This window comes from Lemur catta, chromosome 7, assembly GCF_020740605.2.
Source record: "Lemur catta isolate mLemCat1 chromosome 7, mLemCat1.pri, whole genome shotgun sequence".
Classification (NCBI taxonomy): domain Eukaryota; kingdom Metazoa; phylum Chordata; class Mammalia; order Primates; family Lemuridae; genus Lemur; species Lemur catta.
The window spans coordinates 70,663,433-70,682,862 of NC_059134.1; the positions used below are offsets into that span (position 1 = coordinate 70,663,433).

Below are 19,430 nucleotides of genomic sequence, written 5' to 3' on the forward strand. Positions count from 1 at the left end.
TTGAAACTCAGATGTGTATCTTTTCTTAGATTTTAAGTAAAATTGCCATATCAATCTCAGATGTGGGGAACAAATCAGATGGGAGAGAGAGAATGCTGGAGGAAAGTGATCCAGAGCCAGTCTTAGTTTCTTCATCTGTGAAACAGGGACAGTAATACCTACATCCCTGAATTTGGAGAGGTTCAAGAGAAATAATACATGCATTAATATTTTGGGAACATAGAAGCACTATAAAAATATTCCTTGTCATGACATGAGTACCACGCAAATGTTTTTTAAACACTGACTACTACTCTGCTTTGCAAATGAGGAGGATTACAATCAGAATTTGTTCCTTTACTGCAAAATCTCTAATGTGCCCCATACTCCTAGTAGCACAGTTTGTTATTACTCTTAAGAATATGTTGACATAGATAAGCACTGCAACTGAGCATTTAGTCAACTGCTCACAAGAATGACAATCCTGATTAATTAGTACCATGTGTACCCCTGAAAACAACAAAATCTCACTAGTCTATGAGCTGTAAAAGGAGCTCATTCATTCTAAACACACTTTGCTAAATAATTTGCTCACGATTCCCTTTCACTTATTGTTTACAGCTATATTGATCTTCTGTCTACTTTTATCCTGTCATGCAACAACGAATACCTGAATCAATTGTATGAATAACAAGGAACTATGGTAATTGACAATGTGAAGCAGAAGATGTCCAGTATGTTTTTCTTTTCCAATAAAAGGGGGCAGTATTACATCAGTGTAATACTGATGTACTATTCTGATATTTTTGTAAAGATGGGTGAGAAGTGAGAATCTACACTTTCAAAAAATGAACAGTGGCTTTTTGAGTAAATAGGAACAAGTTTACATTATGCCTCAATGATTGGATTATTATTTTCCATATTTATTTCATTGAAACAATATCATTTGAGCATGAGAAATGTATATAGTTATCAAGCATTTTCAAAAGATTGAAATTCTGCTTTTGTGGAAATATATTAAAGAATACATTAAATTAGTAGGGACAAAAGCTCATTATCACACAAACATAATCAAATTTGAATATTATTGTCATGTTTGGTATGACCAGATTCTAATAGGTAGCTAGTTTTTACAAGTTACTCTAAAAATGAAAAAGAAAAAGGCATATCTTGGCTTTGTAAGAAGCTTACTAACCTTCCATTCTATCTTAAGACATTTTGGTCCTAAGGAGCAATAGGTTGACCCATTTACCACTGTGGAATATCAAAGAGAAAAATTAACAAAATTAACAACAGATTTGACAAGCTGCCTGACATCTCAAAATGAGGAAAAAAAACAGAGGTTAATTGAGCATCTCCTGTGCAAGGTATGTGCTCTACATATGCTTTTCCCCAAAACAACCCTTCAAGAAAAGGATAATTATCCCCATTTTATAGGTATGATCATAGAGACTCAGAGAGGGTAAGTAATTTACTTAAGTAACACAGTTACAAAATAGCACAGGGAGACAGAGACCCAAGATTAATTAACTCCAAAATCCATGCTTTTTCTAATCTACTATGTGGTCTCTAATTCGATTATTGCTCCTGACCTAGCCATCTCCTTTGTTTCTTCATGTATACCAACATCATTCAATCTTCTGTTTCCTGCCTGATATCTTCCCAAGAGCCAGAACTAACAGACACCATGGCAGGGAAGAATGTCCTATACAGACAGAAGGTGACAAGTAAGCAAGGAGCTCAATGCTTTTCTGCTTCATAGTTTTGTTTATTTATTCCCTGCCTTAATTCATCAAAGGTCGAGATTGCCAATGTGAAATGTACTTTTGTATGACATAGGTTTAAAGATATAATAGGAAATTAATAAATGAATCTGGTACTAGTTTGTAAATTGAAATACTAGTAACTAGGAATTAGGAAAGCTGAGATTTAATTCCTGCCTTACCACAAATACACTAGGCCTGTGGGAAAGTTCTTTTCTTTCTGTAGGTTCAGTTTTCCCATCTGTAAACTGAAGTCATTGCACCTGATCAAATAATATTCCTTCCAATTTTTTCACTCCACAGTTTTAACCCCACCAATGTACTTCAGAAGCAGGTAAAGTGTGATAAAGTAGCTCATTTTGACACCTGATGAAGTCACGCATTTTTCTGAAGTGATTCCCAAAAGAAGAGGGGACTAGCAGTTCATAGCCACATCCATAGCTGTGATCAGCAGGTAATCAGTCTACTGGTTTAAATAATACCTATGCAGGAAAGCATCTGAACCAATAACCAAGTCTGTGTTCAAGTATCAAGAAGGTGGGAAAAGTTACAGAACACGCGTTAGCATAGATGCCTTCATTACGAAGGCCCATCCTGCCTTGCCTCTCTTCTAGCCAGATGCCCTTAGCCTAGCTCTAACAACATTTAGAAGCAGCCTAATTAAAATTATGCTGAGTATTGTCATGACTAAAATACTCTCTATCTTAAAGACGTCAAAACAACAAAATTTGGTAAGCAATTAGCCTATAATATGATCTAATTGCACTGGTACTTACATAGAGATGGAGATGTCTGGTGTTCTTGGTGTGGAAAGCTAAAATCCAGGGCAGTAACTTAGATTTCTGCTGGCAGGACACTCACAATCCATGCATAGAAACTATGTTGAAATGATGGAGCATAACAGCTCCTAAGGTGCCGTTACAGTCTATTGTCCCTATAATCTATATAGTTAACAGATCTAAATACCTCATGACTCAGTCAAGCAGAACAACTCCATTGGTGTCGTTCTGGCCGATCAAGTCAACAATGCTTCATTTTAAAGTGCCAAAATAGGGATTTCTCCAATGAAATGAAATACACCATGGGTAAACATGTATTCATATGGACATATATGTGATTCTATATGTGATATAAAGACACAGGCATCCCTATGCCTGTGTAGTAAATGTCCACCTACATTTATGATAAATACAAAGACTGTCTTATATATACCTAATGTTACTAAATGTAACATACCACAGTGGACACTATGATATTCTGCCCAGATCCCCCTTCAGGACTGGAAGATTTATTCTCTCAGCTGCTCGAAATACAGTTGGTAGCTAGTCCTTAGCTGTCAGCCCTGTATGGCATTGCCTTAGCTGTTGAGAGTTACCTCACCCAAGGTCATGTCCTCTTCCCAGGGTAGCCTTCATCCAATGACTGGTTGACACAAGAGTATAAAAGCTTGCCTGGCCAGGCATGGTGGATCATGCCTGTAATCCCAGCACTTTGAGAGGCCAAAGGAGGAGTGTCCCTTGATGCCAGGAGTTCGAGACCAGCCTGGGCAACATAGTGAGACTGTGTTTCTACAAAAAAATTTTAAAAAACAGCTGGACATGGTGATGTGCACCTGTAGTCCCAGCTACTCAGAAGGCTGAGGCAGGAGGATCTCATGAGCCCAGGAATTCAAGGATGCAGTGAGCTGTGATCATACCACTGCACTCCAACCCTGCATGACAGAGCAAGATCCTATCTCTAAAAAACAAAACAAAACAAAAAGCTCACTCTTTCACCCCAACTTGGGACAATTCTGAATTCTGAACGGCTATGGGCAGCCATTAGAAGCTTCCTATGGGGTTGCCTTAAGCCTTAACTGAGAATGCACACCTCTCCCTCTGCCCAGTCCTGCTTTTGTCCTCTCCCTTCCACAGGTGGCAATCCCAAGAGCACTCCCTAATAAATCTGCATGCTAATTTCCATCTCACAGTCTACTTCCCAGACCTCTGTAAAGGTGCCACAATCCTTTATAAAGAATGTCCAAATAAAAGAGAGACAAGGTATGCTTAATAAATTATAAGGTTTTATGACAATAACACTATGAAAAATTATCTAAAACTGTATATGAGCTATAAAAAAACAAATTCATAAACCTATTTATAGATCTTTATAGTTAAAGAAACTGAGATAATTCCAAGATGGACAATTTTGAAGATAGTAACATTGAATTTGTCAGAATCCATTTTCCAGTCTAATTGCACATTATAGCTTTATTCTCTTTGACTCAGAAGGAAATATGATCCATGGAAGAAAAAGTAGTGCCCCATGCAACCTCATACAACTAAGATGGATATTTTGATTATAAGAGAGCCAAAGCTACCAGCATAGGAATCTGTTTGCACTGTTCTTAATTTATTCTTCTGACTGCAACTAACCTAACAAACTCTAGACTCTAGAAACTAAACAATGCCAAAAGAATCACAAAATAAATGTTCAAAACAGTGATGTTATGCAGGAGGGAGACCAGGTTAAGGAGAGCTCATGAAGACATTAGCCCTAATAATGAACTTTTCCAATACCCCAGATTCAACTCCAGTAAAGTTACTTACTGAGACAACTCCCTTCAACTACAAAACCAAGGTTTCCTGGTTCTGTAGAAACCACTTTGCAGCTTAGCTTCTGGGGTTGAGTTATATTCAGTGTGATATGTTTTAGGTCAAGTTTGGATTTATTTATGTATTCATTCCTTTTTTTTTCAATCTTAACCTTATCTCTCATCTTTCTCTCATGTTTTCCGAAGTAAAATAAAGTTTTATCCTTTTAAACCTCAGACTTCTTTTTAAATGAATTAAGAAAAGTCAATGAGAAATACTTAAAATTAATCTGTAGAATTTGAAGTTAACAGTGTCTAACTTTGAACTTCAACTTCAATTGATGATACAAATTCAACAATATAGGTTGCTATGGATTGAATTTTTGTGTCCCCTTAAAATCCATATTTTGAATCCCTAATCCTTAATGTGATGGTAATTGGAGGTGGGCCTTTGGGAGGTTAACCGGTTTAGATGAAGGCAAGAGGGTAGAGCCCCCATAATGGGATTAGTCCCTTTACAACAAGGTGAGACCAGACCTTTTTTTCTCATGTAAGGATACAGCCAGAAGGTGGCTATTTACAGGCTAAGAAGGCCCTCAACAGAACCTGACTATGCTGGCACCCTGATCTTGGACTTCCAGCTATCAGAACTGAGAGAAATAAACTTTTGTGGTTTAAGCCACACAGTTTATGTTATTTTTTATAGAATCCCAAGATGACTAAGACATAGGATCACAATGTCAAACAGAGAGACTCATTCCTGGAAGCAAGGTATGATTTAACCCACTAGTCCTCAACTAGGGGTAATTTTGCCTCCCTCCCCTACGTGACATTTGGCAAGACCAGGAGACATATTCAGCTGTCACAAAAGTGGGAGAGAGGATGCATCTAGTGAGTAGAGGCCAGATAACCCCCAGTGACAAAGAATTATCCAGCCAAAAATGTCAATAATGCCAACGTTCAGAAACTCTGATTTAACCTAATAAAACAACTACACCCTGTAGGACACTTATATTGTAAGATCCTGAAGTTTCCATAGCTGTGTGTATTAACTCAATTGGAAAGAAGTTAAACTGTGTAAGTTGGCCAATATGTCAACATTTGAGAAATTTATTCTTTCTGCTGATCCTTTCATTACTGAGTGAGGATCTCATATCTGTGACAAAACAGTGTATTTGTCCTTGCCACCACAGCAACCACTGAAGAGCAGCAGCCATTGCTCTGTGCTAACCCATAGCTGGGAGCCCCAACCAAGGCTACAAGGTGAGTAAGAACATGGGAAACCCCAGGCACAGATGCCACAGCCACTGCTGTCACCATCTCACTACGTACATCAAGTTCATGTGGGTCATGATCCAAAAGTGTATGGCTTTGCCCCATACAAGTGATGCATCACAGAGCTGCTCAAGTTTTCCAAAGCTAAGTGGTCCCTCAATTTTATTGAGAAAAGGGTAGGGACACATATCCATCCCAAAGTAGTGAGAGAAGCTGAGCATTAGGAAAATGGCTGCCAAGAAGGACTAAACCAGATCTTCCCTCCAAGAAAAATAAAACCTTTATAGAAAAATAATTGAGAACAAAAGAAACAAATATTTTTGTTTGAACCAGTATATTTGTTCTATGTACTCAAAGGTCATCCATGATTTAAAGGTATGGGAAACATAATGAAATATCTACTCTGTACCAGGACCTGTGCTAGCTACATTCACATATATTTTATTTCATTACAACCTAAATCACTACCCTCATTTATAGATGAAGAAATTGAGGTTCAGAGATGTTAGTCAACTTGCTAAATATTACACAGCTGGCAAGTGACAACTTAGTGACTACTGTTTTAAGTGACAATGTATATTTTTCAACTCATTAATACTTTCTTGTCTATGCAAGGAAAATTTCTGATTCCCTAATGATTGCTACTACCCAAAGAAAATTTCTGAATACTTAATAGTTAATGGGGGAAGGGGATTATTAGCTTTTTCACCACATATATTTCTGTATTATTAGAATTTTTAGTAAGCATATATTACTTTCAATTGAAATCTAATAATTAAAAATAATTTAAAAGACTGAGTTCAAAAAATCACTGACATGCTTCTCAAACTAATTTTTAAATTAATCCTTGGAAATATTGTGAAGTGGGACATGGTCCCTGGTACATGTGCCCATTCTCTTTTGTTTTAACCAAATTTCCCCCTCGGTATCCCTATGCCTAAACTTGTTCACTTACCCACGTCACAAAACAGAATCTTATAAATTTATTCACATTAAGATTAAGTTTGTTATTATTTAATGGTGTTTTCACTGAGCAGATGATTATCTCAGGTCAAAAAAATGACTCTGTGTTTGTCTCTAATATCAGAGTGGTAGAAGAGGTTTGGAGGTAAGGCTTTTCTTCTCTTGTAGCCCTGAAATCATACTCTATACCTAACTATCCACTCAGGCAGCTGTTAAAGAGGGGCTCTGCCTTGTGGGCCCACTGCCAAGGTTCCAAAATGGGATGGGACATTTACTGGGAAATGGGACACTTAGAGAGCAAGAGGAACCAGTGACTGGCATGTACATGATTAATCCAGAGTATGCAAAAGTTTATGGCTTAGCAGGCACCAAAAGACCTACCAACATTTTATTTATGTACACACACACGTGTGTGTATGTATTTTTTATATATATATATTTTATTTGTATATATACTTTATATATTTTTATTTTATATATATAATGTGTGTGTATATGTATAATGTTAACATCAGTAAATCAATGCATTGAGAAATGAGGGTAAAGTCAAATTCTTTACTAAAGTTTGGGAAGTCAACACTGTTTCAGAGCTAAGCTTCCTAATCTGCACAAGGATTTTGATCATATATATGCTTTGAGAGTCCCATCATTCTCCCATTCCCATAAACCCCCTCCCAGCCCTCTGTACTCAAGTTGAGGTTGATTCAGCATGAGCAATGGCTCTGTATGCCACTCTAATAGGTTGAATTGTACCTCTAGAAAGATATGTCCAAGTCTTCATCTCTGGTACCCGTAAATGTAACCTTACTTAGAGTCTTTGCAGATGTAATCAAGTTAAAATAAGGTCACAATGGATTAGGGTGAGCCCTAAATCCAATGACTGATGTCCTTATAAAGAGAGAGAGATTTGGAGACACACAGACACACACAGAGAGAAGGCAACTATGGAAGAGGGAAGCAGAAATTAGAGTGATGCAGCTAAAAGCTAAGAAATGGCAAGGATTGCCAGCAACCATCAGAAGCTAGAAAAAGGCAAAGGAGGATTCTTCTTCAGAGCCTTCAGAGGGAGTATGGCCCTGCTGACCCCTTGATTTGGGATTGGCCTCCAGAATTGTGAGAGAATAAATTTCTATTGTTTTCAGCAACCCACTAGGAAACTAATACACCCACATTCTCAGACTATCACCATCACCATACCTTTTGAAAATAAAAAACAAGAAAACAAACACCCTAGTTATGGCTATGTATGCAAATGCATGAATAAGAGCACACATGACCACATACTTACCTCATGACTTCTTCCACATGATAATTTAAAAATCCATCAAAAAGACAGAAAGATCACAAATTAATAATCTAATGACATATCTCAAGGAAATAGAAAAGAAAGAGCAAACAAATCACAAACCCAGCAGAAGAAAATAAATAACTAAGGTCAGAGCAGAACTAAATGAAATTGAAATAAAGAAAATAATACAGAAGATCAACAAAACAAAAAAGTTGGTTCTTTGAAAAGATAAACATAATTGACAGACCGCTTTGGCAAGACTTCTTGCCAAAATTGATAGACCTCTTGCCAGGCACAAAAGAGAAAGGACCTAAATGTGCACAAATCAGTAGCATTCCTATACACCAATAACAGTCAAGCTAAGAGTCAAATCAAAGACTCAACACCATTCACAATAGCTACAAAGAAAATAAAATACCTAGGAATATACTTAACTAAGGAGGTAAAAGATCTCTATAAAGAGAACTACAAAACACTGACAAAACAAATCCCTGATGATACAAATAAATGGAAACACATATCATGCACAAATCAACATTGTTTTAATGTCTATACTTCCCAAAGTGATTTACAGATTCAGTGCAATCCCCATCAAAATACCAATATCATATTTCACAGATCTAGAAAAAATAATTCTATACTTCATTTGGAACCAGAAAAGAAAGTGAATAGCCAGAGCAATGTTAAGCAAAAGGAACAAATCTGGAGGTATCATATTACCAGACTTCAAACTATACTACAAGGCCTTAGTAACCAACACAACATGGTATTGGCACAGACACAGAGACATAGACCAATGAAACACAACAGAAAACTCAGACATAGAACCATTCACTTACGGCCAACTGATCTTTGACAAAGCAGACAACAATATATGGTGGGGAAGAGAATTCCTATTCTATAAATGGTGCTCAAAAAACTGGATAGCCATATGCAGAAGAATGATCCATACCCATATTCAGATCCATATCTCTCACCACACACAAAAATTAATTCTAGATGGATAAAAGACTTAAATGTAAGGCATGAAACCATAAGAACTCTAGAAGAAAATGTTGGAAAAACTCTTCTAGATATTGGCCTAGGCAAAGAATTTGTGAAGAAGACCCCAATAGCCATCACAGCAACAACAAAAATAAATAGAACTTGATTAAATTAAAAAGCTTCTGCACAGCTAAGGAAATAATAAACAGAGCAAATAGACAAACTACCGAATGGGAGAAAATATTTTCAAGCTATATATTGCTATATATAGCTGGTAAAGGGCTAATAACCAGAATCTACAGAGAACTCAAGCAATTTCAGGAAGAAAAAATCAAAAACCCCATTAAAAAATGGGCAAAAGACATAAACAGAAGTTTTTCAAAAGATGATAGACAAATGGTTAATAAACATATGAAAAAATGCTCAACGTCACTATCAGGGAATTGCAAATTAAAACCAGAATGAGATATCACCATACCCTAGTTAGACTGGCTTTTATTAAAAACTCCAAAACACTAGTTGCTGGTGAGGATACATAGAGAAAAGAACACTTATACACTGTTGGTGGGACTGAAAATTAGTACAACCTCTATGGAAAAAAGTCTGGAGATTCCTCAGAGAACTAAAAGTTGACCTACCATTCAATCTAGCAATCCCACTACCTGGTATTTTCCCAAAGAAAAAGAAGTGATTTTATCCAAAAGACACCTGCACTCAAATTTTTATTGTAGCACAATTCACAATTGCAAAGATGTGGAATCAACCCAAATGCCCATCAATTCATGAGTAGATTAACAAAATGTGGTATGTGTATACCATGGAATACTACTCAGCCATGAAGAAGGATGACTTAATGCCTTTTGCAACAATATGCGTGGAACTGGAGACCATTATCCTAAGTGAATATCTAAAGAATGAAAAAACAAACACCATATGTGCTCACTATTAAATTGGAATGAACCCATGGGCACACAAGTGCATAGAGGGCTGTATGACTCAATGGAATTCCACCAGGGGGAGGGGGAAGGAGGGGATTGACAAAAACCTACCTGACAGGTACAATGAACACTATCTGGGTAACAGGCACACTTAGAACCCTGACTCAAGCATTACAAAAGCAATCCTTGTAACCAAAAACATTTGTAGCCCTGTAATAATTTGAAAAAAAAAAATCCTTCTAGGAATTGGGTAAACTATAAATTTTATCCTGATGGACGGAGTCTTTACAACGGCATCCATGCTAGAATTAGCAAGAACTGAGACAAAGAGAGGTCTCTTGGCCCTGATTTCAGTATATTATATTTGTGGCCTTTACAGAATAAACATGTGAACGGAAATAATTTTTTTAATTTACTCTAAAACTGTTAACAAAGACATTGCCCATTATGTCACTTATTTGTTCCTATACAGTTCCCATGTTTTAAAAAACAAAACTTAAACAATTTAGCATTGGGAAAGCATTTTCACCTCTTTAAAAAAAAAGGCATATTTCATTCTGTCAGCTAATCAGAATTTTTCACCTAGTCTACTACAATAGCTTCTCTATTGATCTCCCTGTTTCCATTCTTAACCTCCTATAGTTCATTCTTCCATAGTAGACAGAATGATCCTTTTATATGTAAATCTGATCACATCAATTCCCTGTATAAAACCGGTCTGAGGATTCCCATCACACTCAGAATAAAATGAAAAGCCTTTCCAGGGCCTACTAGGTCCATGCTCTGCCCCAGCCTATCACATTTTCTTCATGTCCCCCTGCTGTCCCTTCTCTTGTGCCACTCTTGCCATGCTGGCCTCCCTGGTGCTGGTCCTACCCCTCTAAGGACCTCTACACTTACGGTTCCTGCTGCCTGGAATGCTCTTGCTCCTGCTCTTCAGACGGCCCACACTGTTACTTCATTCAGCTCTCTACGCAACGTCACTTCCTCAGAGTCCTTACCACCCCATCTAACACAACAGCCCCATAATTCACTATTCCCTTACCTTGCTGCTATTTTTTTTTTCTCATGGTATTTATTCACCTCCTGAAATTATACTATAATTGTTTATTTCTTCATCATCTATGTTCTCCTATTAGAATGCAAGCTCTATGAAAGTAGATATTTTTATCAGATTTGCACAGGGCTGTAACTCTAGTGCCTAGAACAAAGTCCATCATAGAATAGGCACTCAATAAATAATATGCTAAATCACAAAATAAATAAATGAATTTTATAAATTGCTTTGTTATGTTTTTTGACCTGGTCAATAGGAAGCTTAGTATTAGATTCAATAGTGAGTCATCGTAACTTAGCCTTTATTGTGAGCATATGTGTGTCTTCCTTTTTTAATATTCTGATACTTTATTCTTATTCTAATACTATCATATAGCCCCTTTATTATAAGACACATCTAAATATTTCAGAATGTGACAGAAAGACACACCAACAGACAGGTAGGTTGGGTGCCCGGGAGGCAACTCATACAGAGTGGAAAAAGACGTTATTTGTTAATCATTTACCATTTTAAATGTAATACATGACAGATCTGAGTAAAATACAAGACAGTCTTCAAGCTGGAAGCCTAAATCTATGGCTTCAGATTGATGTTTGGGAGCCTGGAAAGAGCCAGAGAGTAAGCCAATGGGTCCCACAGATCCAGTGAAGGAAGGAAGTTTTACCTTTTCATTCCTGCAGTTGTTCAGCCCCATATTATTCATGGAGGACAGTTTCCCATCAACACCATGTGGCTGTTGCTGCTGTTGCTCCCGTTGGATCTGTTCTCGCATCTTCCGAGCCTCCTGAATGGCTTTCATCACTGTATCCTGATCCCCAAACAGGGCAGGGGAGTTGAGACTGGACAGGATATCTGCATACACAGGATGCATTATTAGAGGCTTTTGAGGTTAGACTCTTAAAAAGCACTGCTACTATCCCTGTAGAAAACTGCATTCCCTGAACAAAGAAGGGAGACATTTGCTATTTTAAAAACCGTACAATACTATGCATGGAGCATAGAAAGCCAGGGCACCCAAGCTGTGATGGGTTTTTTCAGCCACTGGAAGAAACCCCAGCATTCTTGTCTATCTGGGTTCTGCCTATTCACCTCCTCACAGATGAAGGTTCCTAGATTTCTATTGTGTACATATTGTGGGAAGGTATCTGTTCTTCCTGTATCTACAATGAGCATGCAATCTTGCCTCTTCTGTGCAGGAGTTGTGGGAAGGATGGGGGCAGAGGGTGGGGAGGAAGCAGAGAGGTTTGTCCAGGCTACCCCATTATATTTGGTGTGCTAATGCAGGAAGGCTGTTTCTGGCCTAGCAGAAAAAATCTGTGAGGCTACATGTGTACTTTAGTGACATCTGCATCTGTGTGTTCATATGTCAACTGTTGGAGAGAGTGGGCGGAAGGAATACACCATACTCTCCATTCCCAATTGCTGGCTGGTTAATGAAGCATTCTCATCACGCTGCCTCAGTTATTTACCAAGAGAATGACAACCCATTCCCCACCCCCAACTTGAACACCCACTGCTCTCATCTCCCTGTCTTCATGACAGTGAGGCTATCTGTGTGAGAATGCTTTTCACATAAGCACAAAACTTCAAATAAAGTGAGAATAAATATTTGCTTCCATTGCATTCCATGCAGCACAGAGGGGAAAAATTCAATATTAAACTGACTAATTTTCCAACATATCTTGCATTTCACTCTAGGTAAGAATGAATAAGTTTTTCCAATTTTAGACAAAAAGAGGGCAATTGTTTAATGATTGATAGGTTTAAGCGGCTGTGGTAAATTTTAATGTGATCCACTTGTTTGAGGCCTGGTATGAGCATTTCAGAGCACGTGTGTGTGTGTATGTGTGTGTGTATGTATACACCTCACATAGACAGGACAGATGAAACCAGATAAAAATCAAGCTCACAACATATGTCCTGTGAGTGCAATGTATGAACATATGCATTTGAGTGTGGAAGAGATTCCTAAGGCTACCTGTGAAATTTCTGTTAAGTCAGTCAATTTTAGGATACAGAAAACCCACAGCTTTTGTTCTGTACCTTTTCTGATTACAAAAAGACTATTTCTATCCAATATTGTCTGGACAAGAGTGCTGTTCAAGTGCAGGTGCTATTACTTCAGTCTGTTTCTAATTCATGATCTAGGAATATGTTCTGCTGAAGTAGAAGTTTCCTAAGAGCAGGCTCTGTAACATCGTCATCTTTGCCCCTCATGATGCTCAGTACAGCAGACAAACGCTTTCTAAACAAAATTCAGAAGTAGATTATAGAAGGGTCATTTCAAGATCAACTCTATAACTTATATTGTTCTTTTTTCCTTATTTCATAACTTCCAAAAATCCAGCCAAGTGATATTCCTGATATTCACATGTTAGAAATGATTCACTTCTGTCTTCTACATGGATATCACTGACTTGGGGTGAAAACTTTTGGGTCTCCGGAAGAGGCATCCTGACTCAAATTGAGAATAGGCTGCTGTAGAGATCCCAATGCCCTAAAAATTTCAACGAGGAAGATTTACATCTCACTATCAGATGTACTTAGACTCAACACAATTCAGCAAAAATTCCAACTGTAAGTTTATAAAAAGAACATTGAATTATGTGTCAGAGCACCTGGATTCTAGCCCTGGTTCTGCTCATTAATAGCTACAGGACTGTGAGCAAGTCATTCTACCTCTAAGAACCACAGTTTAGTTGCACAATGAGGGTAATACTAATATATGATTTAACTCATAAGATTATTTTGAAAAATCCAATGAGATAAAATAGAAAAGAGTGTTTTTAAACTGTAAATGGCTATACTTATACAGTTTTTTATCTGTTGTAATAAGCATTTCAGACTTTAGAACTCAATAATGCAAGAAATGTAATTTGATGAAGAAATGCTAGATCTTATCCCCTTTGAATCTCTATGTCTTTATTTGGAAATTAAGAGACTTAAAGAGTATAGTAACACTAATGTTAATACTTATTTGGCACTCTCTTGATGACAAGTGCTTTCACATTTATTGTTTCACTCCATATATATATAAATGTAATGATATTCATTCATTCCAGTCTTTTAAATTTGAATGCCTTCTAAGTGCAAGACTCTGTGCTAAGAACTTTATATGTATTTTTCCCTTTTAATTATCATAACAACCTATGAGCTAGGCAATACTATAACCCTTTCAGAGATTAGGAAATTGAATTAAAAAAATATTAAATACCTTTCCCAGGATAACATAGCTATTAAGTGAAGGCACTCAGTCCAAGCCTGTCTCATACCAAGCCCTTATTTTTTCCTCCATATTTTTCACATGGGGGTGTGAATTTTCCTAGAGCTATTTGGAAATATATGGGGGAATGCAAGAAGCCAAAGGATCATTATGACATATCTTCCTAGATAGCAATGTTATTTTATATGTTAGTGAAGTGTGTCATTCATATTTGTTTTAATGCAAAAGTAATATGGAATAAGATGTAAAAATCACATAAAGAAGATATAAAATTTCAAATAAATTTTAGCCTTTTGAAGAGCAGCTTTGAGGCCAGGTCCTTAGGTCTTTGGAAAATTACTTCAGCAGCAAAACACTGACCAAATATAGAACTTTCTAAGCCTATGATTGCTAGATCTAACTCATCATCATCTAAAGAACCTATCTCAGCAGGATTTATATTATGACCATTTCCAAAAGTTCTGATCACCCAAGATACTAAATGGGGTTATGTTTCAGTAGAAAACATAAGAGTATCGTCTTTGACTAAAGAACACTTTGGAAATAAGGATCAGTCATCACTAAACAGGTTTGCTTTCTTTTACCTAATTCATAAGTGTCTTCCTGGTGTTGACTTTTCCATTTACCTAAAGAGGATCCTCTTCCCAGGCTTCCTCCAATGGGGCTAGGGATGCTGCTTTTGTTTGGCAGAGTGACAGGGCTGGTTTTGCTGGCTGGGAAGAGACTCTGGGTAGGAGATGTTGGGGACTTTACAGGCTCTGCTGTCTTGGGTCGGGATGAGAGATTCAGAGGCTGTGCTGCTGCTTCATCCTACAAGAGTTTAACATAAATAATTATTAAAAAAAAAAAGACAAATGAAGCACATTATCACTTAATAAGCCACAGTTATTTTACACCTCAGAGACAATGCCACATTCTCCTACAATAATAACAAAAGAAGCTAATTATCTACCTCCTTGAAGATTCATTGGAAGGAAACCTCATTAATTTTCCTGTGTTATGCTTCTATTTACATTAACTGTGTAGTTGGATCATTCTTTTTGCCAAATTAAAATTTGAATTAGCTCACATTACAGCTTAATTTCCTAATGTGTTTTCAGAGATCTAAATTAACCTAGGGCACTTACAAAGAATTATTTAAAATTTCAGCAGCTCTGTAGTGCTTTTGTGTTATTTTCTCCAAAAAGTTCCTATAACTGGCCGGGTGTGGTGGCTCATGCCTGTAATCCTAGCACTCTGGGAGGCCGAGGCGGGAGGATCACTTGAGGTCAGGAGTTCGAGACCAGCCTGAGCAAGAATGAGACCCCGTCTCTACTAAAAATAGAAAGAAATTATCTAGCCAACTAAAATATATATGTAGAAAAAATTAGCCGGGCATGGTGGCACATGCCTGTAGTCCCAGCTACTTGGGAGGCTGAGGCAGGAGGATCACTTAAGCCCAGGAGTTTGAGGTTGCTGTGAGCTAGGCTGATGCCACAGCACTCTAGCCCGGGCAACAGAGCGAGACTGTGTCTCAAAAAAAAAAAAAAAAAAAAAAGTTCCTATAACTATAAATAGTCTCTGCAGCTAATTTTCTAAAACATATTTTAAATCAAACAATTGCAAGTGACTTAAAAATGGAAACATGGAAGCCTTCTGATCTCCTAGGCCCCTGCCCAGGGAGCCGCATGCCACAGCATAGATTCTATGTGGCTTTCTGGGTGTGGGCACTCTTTATGGTCTATATTCTGGTCTCTATCCATGTTTAAAATTAATTTTTACAAAGATCAAGTATACATTATAATTATGTTTTACATACCATGCTATATGCAATTTATTTTTCATGTTTAAAGTGATGTCTCTTTATATTCTTTGCTGGATATATTTAAAGCATGTCTATTTTAAGACACACGTCCTTCTACACTGAGCACAGTATTCAAATACCTGGCTTGTAACTCTAGTTTATCCAGGAGCTTGAAAGCTAAGCTTCTTGCCTTCATTTTGTCTCATTTATCCTGCCATAAAATATCCATAACAACACTTCCATCATTCTAGAAATTTAGTTGTAATATGAGCATATTCATTTAAATGTTCAGTTTTAAGATCTGCATTATTGTGTCCTAAAATAAAATTGTCAACAAATATTAACTCCCATTTTCCTTCTGAGAAGGCACAGAGAACTTTCTTTTAATGTTATTGTTTAAAAGACATAATAGAGTTCAGTAACAGAATAGTCTCCCCCTCAAGAAACTTGAGACCTCACCAGGGTTCAATTTCTTTATATGTAAAAAGAGGGCCCAATGCTAGATGATTGCTAAGGTCTTTTCCAGTACTAATATCATTGATTAAGGGGGAACAAAAGAAATGCCAGAAAATACTATTTGGAAAGAAGGATTAGAAAGAGACAACAAAAATAACATCAGCACCAAGCACTGTACTAATCATTTTCACATGTATTGGCTCATTTAACCATTAATAACTCTATGAAGCTAGGCAGTACTATTCTAAATTTACAAATGAGGAAATGGAAGTCAAAAACGACAAATGACAGAACGACGAAAATCACTTGTCCAAGGCCATGCACATAGGGACAAAATTTGAATTCTAATTTATTGGACTCCAAATCTAAGGCCCCTTTTCTACTAAACTACAGAGAAAATAATTCATTTGTTTGATAATGTAGTGATGCCCTAGGTTTTTAATTCTTTTTACTTGTATTAGTAGGAAATGGGCAATCTATCACATCTATGTTGCAATGTACTTTTATCTATATCTGGATATAGGACAGGTTTTTCAAGATACACAGTTATATCCATTATGATTGTCAAAATTATCTAACATACTTAATTGCAATTTACTTCCCTTTGCTCTTAATTCAAAGGATATTCAGGCTAGTTAGTTCCTTTACTCATATCTAAATAATAGGGAATCATATGTTACATATTTTGTTAGTTTTTACCACATTTCTTTTAATTGGGGTTCACTGACCTTCTAAGTTATCTAAGTTTTGAATTTTCATCAAATGTGGAAAATTTGCAGATATTACTTCTTCAATGATAATTTTCCTTATTCCTCCTTCTGGGGCTCTAATTGCATATATTAGGTCATTTGATATTGCCCCACAGTACTGATCAGTCTTTTTTCTATATGTTTCCTGTGGATAGTTTTATTGTTATATCTTCAAATTCACTAATCTTTTCTTTCAATGTCTAAGCCATTGCTAAACCCATCCAGTGTATTTTTCATCTCAAATACTATATTTTTCACCTCCAGACATTTGATTTAGGTTTTCCTTATCTTGCCTTACCATGTTCATATTTTCCTCTATCTTCTTGGACATATGAAGTTTATAACCATCTTTTTAAATATGGTCTAATTTCTTACTTATATTTATAATTCAGTGATTGCCACTTTCACCAACAATACCACTGGGCATGAGCATCACCTATCAAATCCCAGTTGAGTGAATTCGTTTTCTCCATGGCAGAGCTAATGCTGGTCCTCATAGCCTGCCCCCACCTTACATAAACTTTGTGCTAACTGAGCTTATGGATAGGAGAAATAACAATAGCCCTAGGCAAGAATGTCACAGACTCACACAATCTTACATATAAGAAGCATAAATGTTTTCTCAGATTATATATGCTATTGGTCAATTTCCAGAATGCATAAATAGTCATTTTTGTCTATTTTGTCCTGTCTTATAGGTGCTTTTTATGTTTACCTCATTTGGCACTAGTTGGAATTCTCCTATAATAGCTGTTTTTATTGTCCTATCAACTAATTCCAGCGTCTGTGGCATTTTGGGGTCTTTTTCTATTGATTGATTTTTCTCCTCATTATTCATATTTTCTTGCTTCTTTGAAAGCCTGGTAATTATTGAGTGAATGATACACATTGTGAATTTTACATTGTTAGGTACTAGCATTTATGTATTTCCTTAAATATTTGTGAACTTTGTTATGAGATGCAGAATAATTTGGTCCTTGTAGGCTTACTTTTGAGATTTGCTAGGGAGTTCAGAACAGCCTTTAATCTATTAATAATTTGGCTCCACTACTGAGGTGATATCATTCTGGGGACTCTATTTGATGCCTCACATGTCAGGAGATCTTTCCTATTTAATGGGAATGCAAACCATTCCAAGCCCTCTGTGAACTTTTCAATTGCTTTGCCTGCTACATTCTGGTGTTATCCCTTGACATCCGGTAGTTTTGTCATATGCATATGTTGATCAGTACTCAGCTAAATACTCAAGGGAACTTTCTGCAGATCTCCAGCACTCTCTATGTGTGTACCTCTCTGATATATAGTACCCTACTTCATGAATTCCATCTGCATCAGCATTCTTGAACTCTAAAGTTTGTGTCTCTACTCAGGGAGACTGCCAAGCTTCCTGCACAGTTGCCTGGAAACTCCCTCTAGACAGTGAGATGGAAAAATTGTAGTGCTTGCCTCGCTTGCTCCTCTCCACACAGGAATTGCTATCCTGTACTCCTATTGTAAATATCTAAAAACTGTTGTTTTATATAGTTTTGCCCTGAGTTTTAGTTGTTTAAGCTGGGAGCGTAAATCTGATTCCTGTTCCTCCCTCATGGCTGACAATGGAAATCCTCTAGATGTTTAGTTAGGATCTCTCTAAGTATACAACTAGATATTTCAATCACAATCACTAAAACCACTACACCACCTTCTTTATTACTGTAATTAGCAGCAGCAGCATCACTACCTCAATGGAATACTATTTACTACAGGATGTATTATCTCATTTAAGAATTGTAATAATATTAACTCCCATTTAACAGAGGAGAAAACTGAAGCTAAAAGAAATTAAGTAGCTTTCTCAAGGTGATATAGCTAGTAAAAGTGGTAGAATTGATATTTGAACAGAAATATTCTGACTTCTGATGTTTACAGTTTAGTAGATAAAAATTCTAGGGGGAAAAGGATACATAAGACCATCTATGTTTATTTTAGTTACTTCGACAAAGTTTTGCCTATGTCGTGCCTGAATTTTAAAAAAGTGGTCATGTTATATACAGAGAAAAAGCAATGACAATAAAGAAAAGCATGATAGATTTTGGTGATCACTCTTCTTTCAATTAGCAAACTATAGGATCATTTTCAGTACTTCTTTAATAATAGCTATATTTTTAATTTAAAACATTTTGCTTTATGTTTTAGTCTATTTTTATCAACATATACAATAAACAACCTAATAAATTAAAGGAATGTTTCTTTTGTTATTAACATAAAATATGGTCAAGTCAAACTATACAGAAAACTCCCTAAGAATTTTCATGTGGTCAAGTGAGTAATAAAATTCAGTTGGCCCACAAAGATGGAATGGTAAAAGCAGACATAAACTCTAATTTAACCAAGGAACATTTTACTCATCCAGTAAAGACT

At 36.6% G+C, this 19,430-nt stretch overlaps 1 protein-coding gene across 1 annotated transcript in view; it reads right to left on the minus strand.

Annotated features, from left to right (window-relative positions):
* The window catches only part of SOX6 (SRY-box transcription factor 6), a 383,942-nt gene that overhangs the window by 76,293 nt on the left and 288,219 nt on the right, over window positions 1-19,430 (minus strand). The window contains exons 11-12 of the mRNA XM_045557593.1: window positions 14,627-14,852; window positions 11,484-11,671 (exon numbers count right to left, since the gene is read on the minus strand). Coding sequence (XP_045413549.1) covers window positions 11,484-11,671; window positions 14,627-14,852 — 414 coding nt within the window. The remainder of the gene's footprint in view (window positions 1-11,483; window positions 11,672-14,626; window positions 14,853-19,430) is intronic.